Source organism: Primulina eburnea, chromosome 2, assembly GCF_022965805.1.
Source record: "Primulina eburnea isolate SZY01 chromosome 2, ASM2296580v1, whole genome shotgun sequence".
Classification (NCBI taxonomy): domain Eukaryota; kingdom Viridiplantae; phylum Streptophyta; class Magnoliopsida; order Lamiales; family Gesneriaceae; genus Primulina; species Primulina eburnea.
Window position 1 is genome coordinate 2096395 of NC_133102.1, and position 13553 is coordinate 2109947.

Below are 13553 nucleotides of genomic sequence, written 5' to 3' on the forward strand. Positions count from 1 at the left end.
AATTATCTTAGATATCTTTGTATATGTTTTTATTATCGAGTAGGTCTCTTGTGAGATGGTCTCACAAATATTTATCTGTGCAGATTGGTCAACCTTACCGATATTCAAAATAAAAAGTAATACTCTTAACATAAAAAGTAATATTTTTTGATGGATGACCCAAATAAGAGATCTGTCTCACAAAATACGACCCGTTACACGTTTTTGTCTTTATTATTTCTTTAAACCATACACTTTTGCGATTAGGCAAAAGTAAAAATTTAAGATTTTGTACGTGTATAGTAAATATGATGAAAAAAACATATATATTTTGGGAGGAGGTAGTATTATTAAGCTTGAATTCTATAACACGGATGATGTTGCATGTATAAAATCCCACAAAAAACCAACATGTATATTAATGGTTTAATTTGTAATTAATGATTTCCACTCGAGCAAACTTTACTTTTACTCAAGAAACAATAGAGCTTAGCACTGATAAAAAACAGGAAGGAAAAATCCAAAACTAGAGCTTAGCTATCACAATTCATGCCATCCTATAATATTCTTGGTTTACTTCGAAATATTTGGCCTATATACTTACCATTTCTTGCAAATGACAATTACACTCGAACGAAAAGTTTATATTCATACAAATTTTGCATTATTTAGATTCAACATTTTGGCAGATCTTTAGGAGGTGGGATGATGGATTCATTCGGGCCATTTCCATTGTCCACCAAGAACGCCATTTTCAGCCCCCATGTCGTGTGCACTTCCAAATGGCAATGCATAAACCAGACTCCTGAAAATTTTACGCGCTACAGTGGTTAGTTTCTTCTTCTGATTAAATACATTAAATTGTTCCACTCTACTGAAGGCAAGTGGTGCTGAGTCCAAGATAGATAGATATTTATATACCTGGATTATCAGCTCGGAATCTGATGGCTACCCACCCACCAGATGGCACACCGATTGTGTTCCTTTCGACAGGATCAACAAGATTGAAGTTCTTAGGATCTGTATTTGGGTTATAATTTCCTAACCCTTTTCCCATTGCAAAGAAATTGAATCCGTGCAGATGAACGGGATGGGTTTCCGGCGCAATAATTCCAGTATCCTGTAAAACTACCTGAACTGTATCGTTGTAAGAAACCCTGTAAACCTTTGTTCCACTCGTAGTGCCTAGATTGGAAGGAGGGTTGCCGGTATAGTTGAACTTAAATGGTGGATTCCCGGGAAAATCTGTGGTGAAAACTCCCTTAATCTTGAAGTAATGCGCTTGTAGAAGAGCAGTACTCGGCATCACGAACGTGACGTTATTTAGCGAGGCTACGATGCGGCTCCCGTTTGCTGCCTTGCAAGTGGAGCACGGATTGATCCCCAGCCCGACGGTAAACAACAGAGAATGATCGATTTTTTGTGGGACTTTCGCTGGATATTTTTTGGAGTTGAGACTCCTTAACGAGTTTGTGAAACTGTTAGCAACTGGCGTGGCATTTCTTGCTGGCAGGGTTGAGAATGTGGTCGGAGAACTGGCCTGTGTGCCGGAGTAATGCAAAGTCGCGGTGGCCGTCATGTTGTCCACTGCGACAATAGCTGTGTCCATGAACGTTGACGCTGCCACCATGTACCTTCCAACACCCTTGTCAGCTGCCACGAGCACGTTGGTGGTCTGACCTGGTGCGATCAAGATTGTGTCTGTTTTAAAGGGTTTCACGTAAGTGGCATCGACTTCTACTACAGTCATTTTGTGGCCTGCAATCTTGAAAAACAGTTCTTCGTTGAGTGCAGCGTTGATCAGGCGCAGCATGTATGTGTTTCCCGGCGCAACATTTAGTGTAAATCCACCTGGAAAACATAGAGACATATAGTACTGTTTGATGAAATATCCTAAACTGGAATTGTTTTGTGCATATATTGTTGTGCTTAGATTTGGTTTTTGGTACCTGTGGAGGAGCAGCTAGAGACGGGACCTGGACGGCCATTGATTGTGTGAGCATCCGAGACATTAGGCGCCAGGCCGGATTTTATAGCTTCGTTGATCACAGCTTCAGTATCTGATTTCCACCATTCAGCTACAAATCAAGCATAATCGACTTCAGTCATCTCATAATATTCAATAATTGAAACTAATATCAATAACTATATATAGCAAATATTGGTAAGTTTTGGAACCACCATAGAATATTAAGTCCCATGGATTTACCTAAGACGACAACGGTCTCATGATCGGGTTTGGGGAAAGGATACGTGACACCAAGCTTCGGCAATATGATTAAACCACCGTGCAGGGTGGCTCTGAGCCATAGAATATGCGCGTGCCAGAGTAGTGTTCCCCTTTGGCCTGTGATGGTGAAGTTGTACACATAGGTTTGCCCTGTCTGGATAGGGCACTGTGTAATATATGCTGGCCCATCCGCCCACCCTGTCCTGAGTTGCCTGACTCCGTGCCTTGATCCATCCAAGTATAAATATACATATATTAGGCTACAATACATATTTTGTATTTGATGATCTACGCATTCAAGTGACACCAAACAAATTGTATTACTGCATGTTTTACCAGTGGATTGAAACGTTGTATTTCACGTGGTTGATGACCTTAACGACGACCGTATCGCCTTCCCGAGCATAGATGGTTGGGCCCGGAAATTGTCCATTGACGGTCACGATGGGTTTGGATGAGCACAAACGAGTGACATTTTTCATCACCACCTGTGTACCAGAACAAGTTACGTACTTACTATTATTATTAATTATGCATGCATGGACTACTGGAAATGTGTGTTGAGTAGGTAGCTCTGAAAAAAAAAAAAATTAGTAGAGATTTTTATAAATTTTTAATTAAATATCTTGAAATTTGCAAATGGTTGTTAATCTTCCGATTTCTAACTATTTTAGTCATTTTTCAGGGGGAATATTTATGTGGCACTAAACGCGTCAACGTCGCATTAGGAAAAAGATTAAATTTGCCAAAAACACAAAGATAGCATACTAAAACGAAAATTTAACAGCATGTCCAAAAAATATACAGGACAAAAGATCCAACTTTCCCTGAATTTTGCAGTTTTGACATTAGTATATGCACATTGTCCGAATGTGCAAGATAATATATATGTGATAGAACCGGCATGCAGCAAACACATAATTAAAGAGAAGACATATATAAGAATCGAATGATCAAAGATTTTCATATACTTACATTAAATTTATAATGGCGAGTCCTCGACTCGACGACTAACACGGGGAACAAACATGATACGAGGATCAAAATTCGAACCCATGAATCCATCTGTGAATTTTACTGGTTTCTGTGTAAGAAATGAGAGAAGTGCAGCTTGGCTGCAGTTGATATGTCTTTGGTGATTGTTGCATTCAATCTTGACGGGGCAACTCAACATTTTATAGCTGACAATTAAGTGTCGAACACTGCTACCATAACGTCGTTTTTCCAACGTTAGGTGAAACCATGCACGGATCCTTTAAAATTAAGATTTCGTAGCAACAATTAAGGTTTTAATTTAATAAACTATTATATGTTTATATTCATTTCTTAATTGTCACATAAAGTAGTTTCGTTTATTTTATAATGGGAGATTAGTTGGACTTTCTAATTATAAATTAGCCACGTGCACCTTAATTATCACAGTTAATTTCATCGGCATAATTTTTTATGCAGACGAAATTGTAAGTTCCATTTTTTCTTTTGCATGTATGTTTGTCTCTTAGCGATTTTGGTCATTATGTTATCAAATTTTAGTTTTATTCTCACATATTCTAATTTTTGGCAATTTTAATTCTTTTTATATGGAGTGCTGATTCTACTACATACATCAGCGCTTCATTAGAACTATATTAGTGTCACATCATCTCGAAGTCCGAAAAATAATTAAAATTGCAACCAAAAAGTATTACGCACTGAAACTGAAAATCGATAATATAGAAAACCAAAATCACAGAAACAACGAATCAAATCAGATAATATATATATATGAGGTGATAACGAATATAGTTGGGGGAGAGCACTCACTCAGAGTCACATATGATCGATGAAACCTTAAAAAAGGGGAAAATAATTTATATAGTTTGAAAGCTAAGAAAAAGTACCATCGGCGCCAGCAATTGGGTATACTCAACAAACTCGTCTAAAAATTCATCATTACAACTAAACTAATTTGGAACAACTCTTTAGCAATATCATTACCTTCTCAATAACATTTTTGATATAGGTTTTTTGAGACGGTCTCACGAATTTTTATCTGTGAGATGGGTCAACCCTACCGATATTCACAATAAAAAGTAATACTCTTAGCATAAAGAATAATATTTTTTCATGAATGACCCAAATAAGATATCCGTGACCGTCTCACACAAGTTTTTGTAATAAGATTTTAAAGAAAATTACATAACATTTAGTTTGAATCCCTCTCTTTCCGTACTTTCACTTAATAGACCGATTTAATTCACAACATCGAATGAAATCAAGTTTTATTATTTTACAGCTTATTCTCGTATCACAAGTATGTTTTTGCATGCAACATAAATCGAATCGTCGTGGTATATCTCTTACTCTTCAATGGGAAAGTCGTTTCTTCCATTTTCATCACCTAACTAGTAAAAGATGAATATCGGTCTTGTAACTTTGTTTTTCGTTTGTTTTGAGTCCTATGTCTCCAAAAATTTGATAATGTTGTCACATAAAATTATTGAAATGTTCGTTGTCAAGTCAAAACTCTAACGAATTAAGACTGAAAACCAACAATTTAAAACGAACTTACAAGACTGAAAATGATCATTTACTCCTTTGTAAGGAAAATTTGGGGAAAAACGAAATTATATAATCAAGTAATGAAATTCAACTCCTTACCATTAATTATAAAAGTAATACTGATAATTGTAATTTAGTATAATGATAACTATGATATTTGAGTCAAGTTATAATTAAAATTATAAAATGTCTTCCTGCACTACTGTACTAACTTCTTTATTAAATGTTTGGATATTTTCTTTTTCTAAAACAACGTACATTTTCTATATAATAGTATAAATCATGTTCCCTAAAAATCATATACTAATTTTGTAATAATATAATATATTACTATCAATATTTTAAATTATTATGTGTAAAGCTGAATACATTCTTTTTTTAGGTAGAAACCAAAGACGTACAGGTGATCTTCGATTTTGTTAAGTATTTCATGGTTGGGGCGGTGGTGATGAGATATCCGTAAACAATATTAATATTTAAACTTCTTATATGGAAAATATATATTTAAACATGAAATATGCTCAAACAAGATAATTTTAAAGGTTTTTTAGCAGCTAAGTTATTAATTTTTTGACAAAAAATTGTGTGAGACGGTCTCACAGGTAGTATTTTGTGAAACAGATCTCTTATTTTGGTTATCCATGAAAAAATATTACCTTTTATGCTGAGAGTATTATTTTTTGTTGTAAATATCGGTATAGTTGATATGTCTTATAGATAAATATTAGTCAGAAAGTATTACAAAAGACCTACTCTAAGTTTTTTTAAACACTAATTAGCTCGTTCTGTCAGCTCTACTTACGAACACGAGTATTATAAAAGTCGGTTTTATAGTGAGTGAAATAAATAAATTGTCGTAGCACGACTCAACCTCGATTAAAATTATTATTATTTGATTAAAAAATACTCTTTGAATTTAATTTCCAGTGTACCATGTTTTAAATTACCCGATTGCTGGAAAATAAGCGTATGAACTAATTTAAAAACTTCATATTTGTCACATTATTAATGTGTAAGATGATTTCATGAACGAGTTGCGGGAGAAACTTTTTTCCACCAAATTTTAGCTCAACAGAAATAATTTCCCGCACTTCTAGGGATTCGTTGAGTGGCAGGATTGCTAGTATCAATACAATCTGCTAGCCAGTGCATTAATTAAATAATTAATTAATATTGTCATAATGATGATACATTTACGATTACTGTGCACAGTTCCCAATCTACGATGCATCTTCTGTGTGTATGAATTATCCATACAGGAATTCGAGTGGGAACCGGATAACATCTTTGTCCCGGTTTTCCTCGCATGCAATCTCTCTCCCTGTTTAAAATTTCTCAGAGATTTGCTTGTTTTTTTTTTTATCTGTTTTGATCAAATCTTTCTTGATAATAATCAAGGTACTTATCGTCCTGTAATACATAAATCCTGATCATTTTGTTACTTTCTATTAAAAAGTTGCGACTTTTTTCCGTAGGCTTGTCGTCTTCTGCATGCTACGCTTCTTGGGATATCAGGGTTCAAGTTTGTTTCCGAAAGTTTGTGGGTTTTTGTTGTTCTTGAGAATCTTGGGTTTTTTTCTGTTTGAATCCGTGTAAAGATCTGCGTCGTGGGTTCTAGGAATTTGTTAATTTTTTTTTAAAAAAAGGTTATCTTTTTCTCTTCCGATTTTGCTTTCTTCATAGATTGGTAATTGATTATGAGATTCCATGAATATTTTAATGGATCTAGACCGTATCAAGAGCTTTGGGTTTAACTTTTGTCTTAAACATCCTCGTACTATTAAATTTAATGTTAGTATTTAACTTTTTGTGCTGGCCTACTTTCAGATCGTGTGGATCGATCCCTTTATATATATGCATAAATATGTTATTTAATACAACAGTTTTTGTAAGATATCATAGACTTTTCAAAAGGTCCTCCTTTTTTTTTTGAAAGAGGTATGTATAATCTTAGAAATTCTATGAAGAAACATCAGTTTACCATCAGTGGTAACTTAGAAACTGAGATCATTGACAACTAAATTGTCATGTTCAAGGATTTATGATCAAGATTTGTATTATGTTTCTCCCTTTAAGACTCCTCTAGCTAGAGCGAGATGTCCTATTTGCTCTATATTTGTTTGGTGGCTGATTCTTACAGATTCTATGCGATGTAATTGCCAGTACAGACTACAGAGTAAAGTGTAAAAGATTGCAGCCATGGGAGAAGAGCATGTGCATACAAATGACGGGACTTTGGATATCCACAAAAGACCAGCTGATAAGGAGAAAACTGGGAACTGGAAGGCTTGCCGGTTCATTCTTTGTGAGATTTTCGTCTCCATTCTAATTGTGCTTTAAAGTTTTGCCATTTTTTGTTGCATGATAATTGGTAAATTTTGTATTTTCAACAGTAACTGAGTGCTGCGAGAGATTGGCGTACTATGGCATGGGCACTAATTTGGTTAACTATCTGAAGTTACGGCTAAACCAAGGGAACGCGACAGCGTCGAACAATGTTACAAATTGGTCAGGAACCTGCTACATAACTCCACTTATCGGTGCTTTCTTGGCTGATTCGTACCTTGGAAGATACTGGACCATTGCAACTTTCTCTATGATCTACGTCTTTGTATGTTATTCATCTTATGGTGCCTTTAATATTCTATATCATAATAAAATTTTCGAAACTGATGTTGATTCAATGAGCTGTTTTTTTTTATTTTTGGTTAACAGGGAATGACACTTTTGACTATATCTGCTTCAGTTCATGGGCTAAAGCCAGAATGTGGTGAGAATGGTTGCCAACCTACATCGTCACAAACTGCAGTCTTCTTTGTGGCTCTATATTTGATTGCACTTGGAACTGGCGGAATCAAACCCTGCGTCTCCTCCTTCGGTGCTGATCAATTTGATGAAAGTGATGAAGAGGAAAAGAAGAGGAAGAGTTCTTTCTTTAATTGGTTTTACCTGTCGATTAATATTGGTGCTCTTATAGCTTCATCTTTCTTGGTTTGGATACAAATGAACGTGGGCTGGAGTTGGGGGTTCGGGATTCCAGCCGTTTCTATGGCCATTGCAGTTGCATTTTTTTTCTTTGGAAGCCATTTGTATCGGCTACAAGTACCAGGAGGGAGCCCCCTAACTAGAATTGCTCAGGTGTTGGTTGCATCCTTGAGAAAAATTCACGTAAAAATTCCCTCGGATAAGTCTCTTCTTTATGAGACAGCCGATGTGGAATCTGACATTCAGGGTAGCCGCAAACTTGAGCACACCGAGAAGTTCAGGTAGTATTATTGAACCCTTTGATATTAGTACATTAACAACATGTTGGATATGGAAGCACTAACTGCAGCATATCGAAAATTAGGTTCCTTGATAAGGCAGCAGTGGAGACTGAAACCGATAATTCGAAAGGAAAAGGACAACCATGGAAACTTTGTACGGTGACTCAGGTTGAAGAGTTTAAATCCGTTATTCGCCTACTCCCAATTTGGGCTTCTGGGATCGTTTTCTCTACTGTCTACAGTCAAATGAGCACAATGTTTGTTCTACAAGGAAACACCATGGATCAACACATAGGCCCAAATTTCAAGATTCCATCAGCTTCATTGTCGCTTTTTGATACGTTGAGTGTCATATTCTGGACTCTTGTGTACGACCGGATAATCATTCCAAAGGCAAGAAAATTCACTGGAAATGAGAGGGGATTCACGCAGCTCCAAAGAATGGGAATCGGGCTTGTCATCTCCATTTTTGCAATGATTGTTGCCGGTATACTTGAGGTTGTCCGTCTTGATTATGTTAGAAGAAACAATTACTATGATCTTGAGACCGTTCCCATGTCGATCTTTTGGCAAGTCCCACAGTACTTTCTTGTTGGATGTGCGGAAGTTTTCACATTTATCGGACAACTCGAGTTCTTCTACGACCAAGCGCCTGATGCCATGAGAAGCTTGTGCTCTGCGCTATCACTCACGACTAATGCATTGGGTAACTATCTAAGTACGTTGCTGGTAACAATCGTGACAAAATTGACAACTAGCCATGGCAGGCTCGGCTGGATCCCTGATAACTTGAATAGAGGTCGTCTCGACTACTTTTACTGGCTCCTAGCCATTCTTAGCTCCATTAATTTCTTTGTTTACCTGTTGATTGCAAACTGGTACACTTACAAGAAAGTTGCAAGAAAAGTGTAACAGATAATGGAGCAGGACGATCACTTTCCGGTTTGAAGAAATCTGCAAAACCTTGCTTGGATAAACGTATCCATCTAGATCTTATATCCCAAAATAGTGTTATTATTTTGGATTTTACGTTTGTAGCATCTTTTACTGTTCGCTTATTTTCTTTCCCAGCATGTCATCAGCTGCTTTTAACCACTTGGTATTAATCTACTACAACTTGAAATAAACCATCTATGCATAGATTATTATTGAAGAACACAATTTTCAGAACTTACCCAAAATGCTTCACTTACCAGACTTGTAACAATAAATTTCTTATTACTATGGATTCCTTTTTTAAAAAAGAAAATAGATTAACCTTACGTTTTGTCAGTTATGCACTTATTCTTCTAGTTCTAGCTGTTTTAACGTCACTCCTCTCGTGGCTATCCTGATCGCGAATTATCTGGTCTTGGTCCTCTCATGGCTATCTTGATATCGCGAATTGTCTGGTCTTTGTGCAAGGGACCGACTAGGTAGGTCTTAGGGAGTTAACTAATTATAGGAGCAGAAGAAAATACTTCGACCTGGCATATTACTAAAATAAGATAAGAGCTCATTTTTTAGAATAAGAGGATCACAACCCTAAAAAGAGTTGCATTATAGTTTTAGCGATGGATCATTCTGCCTATTTCTCAATGTACTCGCGGACTTTCCACTAGTCGGGGTTGAGCTTTCAGCATTAGAGAATTGATATTGCTTACGGAAGTTTCTGCCTATCTAGAAAAGATTTTGCAAGGTGAGCTAGTGCTAACTATTATAGATTAAATTATGACTTGAGTTACTCAACCATACAATGGAAAACATTGTCTATCTTGCTTGGCATGTTGTTGGATTGCGAGCCTCTATCTTTTCTTCCCCCTCCCCTTTTTAAGCATGTTGGGATGTTTTTCTTGCCACCTTTTTTGTAATCTCAATAATTTCATCCACTTTGGAACTTTTACATGTATTAACCTCATAACCAAAAATATAAAACTCGATCGTAAAGCACTAATCCAGGAATCTTCAAATACTGATGGACAAAAGAAAAAACTTTATCAAGCTTTAATTTCTTCATTTTACTTTTCCCGGTCAAACATATCTGGTTCCTTTTCTCTATCCGTATTCACATTCTGAGGATACAAACTCTCCTTTCTATACATTATTTATTTACCACACTTTAATCCTACACCCAATATTCTTACACATATTGGTCTCCTATTGTTTTCACGTGGTTAATCTAGCGTAACTGAGGTTATCTTCAGGTGACATTAAAAAACGAAAAAACGGACTTTAGCTATGGGTGGGTGCAACCAAAGTCAAGCACATGCCAGTAGCTCGCTAATATGGTCGAAGAAATATAGTAGAACTCAATTCCCGGTTTTGGCCAAATCGGGCCACTCAAGCTGTTATTTGAGTTTCAGTTCAAGATGGCAAGTGGTACCTTGATTAAGCTCGACTGCTCGAGTCTCGTAGAATTTTTTTCCTGTGACACACTAACAAAACCTCAGGGGACTTTCTATTTGAGCCAAATCACGTTATCAAAATGTGACAGACAACTCTGCCCATTTTCAGTATTTTTGAAAGACCAAATTATTGTTTTCCAGCTCCTCTTTATTGGTGGATGATCCACTTAGCTTTGTTTCATTGACACAGACTAAAAACAGCACAAGCAATCATTGCTGACTAATAAACAATCATCACTTTCGGAAATACTGTCAACATAAAAGTAAAGAGAGAGTCCGAAATCACAAGAATGGAGTAAATTGGTTAAAAACTAAAATTTACCCGCTTCAGGTTTTTAGACTTCATAATTCATATGGGATAATTCATATGGGATATCATGTTAAAAAAATTTTGAGCTCGAACTGGATCTGTTGTGGTACTCACCGTGATGATGGTGTTAGTTCCTATCCCCTATATTTCGCCTTTTACGAGTCTTTTATGAGTCAAAGAGAGCTAGGATAGCAGAGAAACTTGTGACTAAATTTGAAACAGTTTCCAAATGGAAAGGAACATGCAAGGCAAGATCCAATAAAGTGTGTGAGAGCTTCCGGACATCAAATATTTATCAGTTGCATATAGTGGCAGAATAATAACGGGATAAATCATGAAGATAATATGCAGGCATTAAAGAATCACGATTCTATCACTCAGAAACAGATAAACAAGGGATTTTCTCATTATTAAAAATACTTATAATATACCATCCTGATGACAATGCTCTTCAGGCAACAAGAATACAGGTGGTATATGTAGCCACACAACAAATGCAGCAAAGATATACAGACCTAAATCGAAAGAACTAAACTATGGAAGACCTTGAATCAGTCAAACGAATCACGCTTCTTGTGATCAAGTGCGAGTTAGTGGGCTTGATTATACCTCTTCGCCCACTTCTGATGGGCGTCAAGTAAAATCTCAATGGTCCGTTATTAATATGGTTAGGGGAATATCTTGCACTCCTATCCTTTTCCAGTACCAACTCGTCTCTCCTCTTATTTCCACTTCCATTTGTTTCAAGATTTGGTTTCCTCAAGCTCCCAAATGATCCGCCAAAGTGATTGGAGTTTCTCCAGCTCACACTACTATTGCTCCTAAACGCCTTTCTGGTCAATCCGCCCATGGCCTCCTGGCCCTCCCCATTCCCTCTCCGATTCAACTCCTCCCAAGACGCTGAAAATGACCTCTCCAAGCTGTTTATTCCACCATACTTACGCTCAAGTTCAAATTTGTTTCCATTACCAAGCCGGTTTATGAATCCCCATATCCTCCAACTCCAACTCCTAGACTTTTTGGACTCCTTTTGTTCCCTATTTTTAAACCATCCTTAAACCCATTACGCAGCTCAAAAGTCTCAGAAACATCGTCCCTCAAAGAATTCAAAATTGGATCCCTCGAACTCTCCCTCACCAATAATTTCGGCCTGTGAACGGAATCTGCAGATGTGGGCAACACCTTAGTGTCAATATCTGCAGTCACGGAAGCTTCTGCGTTCCTCATTGAGCTAGACCTATCAAGACTCTTCCTTCTCCTCGAAGAAGAATCTGAGTAATACTCTCTTGTCTGTGCCGACCCTCCAGGCACAACTTCACTCTCATCAGTAATGTTCATTGGCATTGTTGCCGGCTCTTCCACTGGAATTTGCATATCCGACCGCGTGACATGTGTGACTGGGGAATCCTCGATTACAGAAATCATTGGTGCAATTCTTGGAAAAGTCCTACCAATCAAATGCCCGTCCCAAGAGGCTCGAGGCTCATCAAACGAATATCTTGGATCGTCGAAGCTGATCCTTCCAACATCAAGTGAAAACCCAGGCTCCGTGTCGCAAGACCTCCTCCCAAACCCGTAATCGGCCACCTCTGACTGAGTTTCCCGGTACTGCCTTGAGATTGGTTTATCCACGGGTAATGCACCTGGGTTTTCTCCATTATTCTGCTTTTTAACCTTCTGCTTCCGCCTCCAGTTGTGCCATTTCTTGCTGAAAACCGAGGCAGCTGCCCAAAATCCTCCGCCAGAACTCTTCTTCTCTCGGGCATCAAGATCTATGTGGTCCTTCGTAAGCTTCAAATTATTCGTATTAAAAACTTCTGCTTCGATTACACCACCATTATTCGCCTCCGTTTTGCTGTCATTTATCAGATTCTCTAGATGGGAATCTAGGACTGGAGTTATTTCATCTCCACCACCATCATCATCCACCAAGGGAGCTTCTATATTTTCTGCGTCTTTAAATTCGTCCTCATTTTCAGTTTCGGCAAAAACGGGCTTATTGGCAACACAAGACTCGTAATTTCTAGAATTCTGGCTATAATCTGGGCGGTTTTGAGACGATGGAGCGGAGGGTTTCTCAGCAGTACCCTTGTTATCGACTTCGAGAGCAAAAAGAGAGCAGAGAGTGCTCGAGTTTCTCACCCTGACGTCACAAGATTTTCTCTGGGGATCGCAGAATTGGCCAATAGCTTCATTCTTGGTAGCTGAAAATGACTTAGTACGTCGCAATTCATACAGAAATGAGGTGGGTTTGGAAGGCTTAGGAGAGACTGGCGGTGGGAGAGAGTTAGTGTTAGCGATGGGTTTCGAAGATGAATATGAGAATAACGATTTAATGGCAGCTGCGGCGGCTGCCGAAGCGGATGATGGGCGGCGAGAAGACGAGGGAGTGTTGGGGGAACACTTATCTAATGTGGTAAGGCGCTCGCAGAGGCAAGACGGACAGAATCCGGAGAACTGCTCATCAGGGTGGCGGTCACAGCTGAAAGAGGACCGCGGAGCCTGTGGCGGCGGAGGCGCTGTTGGGTCAACGACGGTGGCGTTAGAATTCATAACCGCTGGAAATGGCCGGGAACACCGCACCACCAGTTCATTTTACGACATTGCAGCGATTTGCATGATTAATTCAAAGAGCATATTTCTGGAAAAGGGACAGGAATTACAGAGAGAAAAGGAAGACGAAGAGGTGGAAGTGCAAACATCGGTGTGCTCTCATCTCTCCATGTACAATCTCTATCAAGTGGGGAGGGCCTTGGGGCATCGGCGCCCGTTTCCATTTTTTTACAAGCAAATATGTAATTTTATTAATAAGATTCATTACAAAATTTATAAGCTACGTGGAA

At 38.0% G+C, this 13553-nt stretch overlaps 2 protein-coding genes and 1 pseudogene across 2 annotated transcripts; 1 reads left to right on the top strand and 2 right to left on the bottom strand.

The window, feature by feature from the left end:
* Window positions 1-404: 404 nt before the first annotated feature.
* Window positions 405-3349, bottom strand: LOC140818198 (laccase-4-like). The gene is made up of 6 exons (XM_073178086.1): window positions 3185-3349; window positions 2546-2697; window positions 2189-2433; window positions 1929-2057; window positions 901-1830; window positions 405-784 (listed from the first exon to the last, which is right to left on the bottom strand). The coding sequence occupies exons 1-6, from the start codon at window positions 3272-3274 to the stop codon at window positions 654-656; spliced, it is 1677 nt and encodes a 558-aa protein (XP_073034187.1). The 5' UTR covers window positions 3275-3349; the 3' UTR covers window positions 405-653.
* A 2585-nt stretch (window positions 3350-5934) lies between these two features.
* On the top strand, window positions 5935-9176 carry LOC140818177 (protein NRT1/ PTR FAMILY 8.1-like). Its single transcript, XM_073178067.1, has 5 exons — window positions 5935-6148; window positions 6926-7055; window positions 7144-7361; window positions 7466-8016; window positions 8100-9176. The coding sequence occupies exons 2-5, from the start codon at window positions 6950-6952 to the stop codon at window positions 8926-8928; spliced, it is 1704 nt and encodes a 567-aa protein (XP_073034168.1). The 5' UTR covers window positions 5935-6148; window positions 6926-6949; the 3' UTR covers window positions 8929-9176.
* A 1723-nt stretch (window positions 9177-10899) lies between these two features.
* Window positions 10900-13514, bottom strand: LOC140818188 (protein OCTOPUS-like; annotated as a pseudogene).
* Window positions 13515-13553: the final 39 nt, after the last annotated feature.

Bases quoted from the DNA above. Each gene is read 5' to 3' on its own strand.
- LOC140818177 (XM_073178067.1), top strand. From the start codon at position 6,950: ATGGGAGAAGAGCATGTGCATACAAATGACGGGACTTTGGATATCCAC. The intron at 7,056-7,143 runs GTGAGATTTTCG...TATTTTCAACAG, and splicing joins GGCTTGCCGGTTCATTCTTT to TAACTGAGTGCTGCGAGAGA. The intron at 7,362-7,465 runs GTATGTTATTCA...TTTGGTTAACAG, and splicing joins TCTCTATGATCTACGTCTTT to GGAATGACACTTTTGACTAT.
- LOC140818198 (XM_073178086.1), bottom strand. From the start codon at position 3,274: ATGGATTCATGGGTTCGAATTTTGATCCTCGTATCATGTTTGTTCCCC. The intron at 2,698-3,184 runs GTAAGTATATGA...TCTGGTACACAG, and splicing joins CTCGCCATTATAAATTTAAT to GTGGTGATGAAAAATGTCAC. The intron at 2,434-2,545 runs GTAAAACATGCA...GGATGGATCAAG, and splicing joins TACAACGTTTCAATCCACTG to GCACGGAGTCAGGCAACTCA.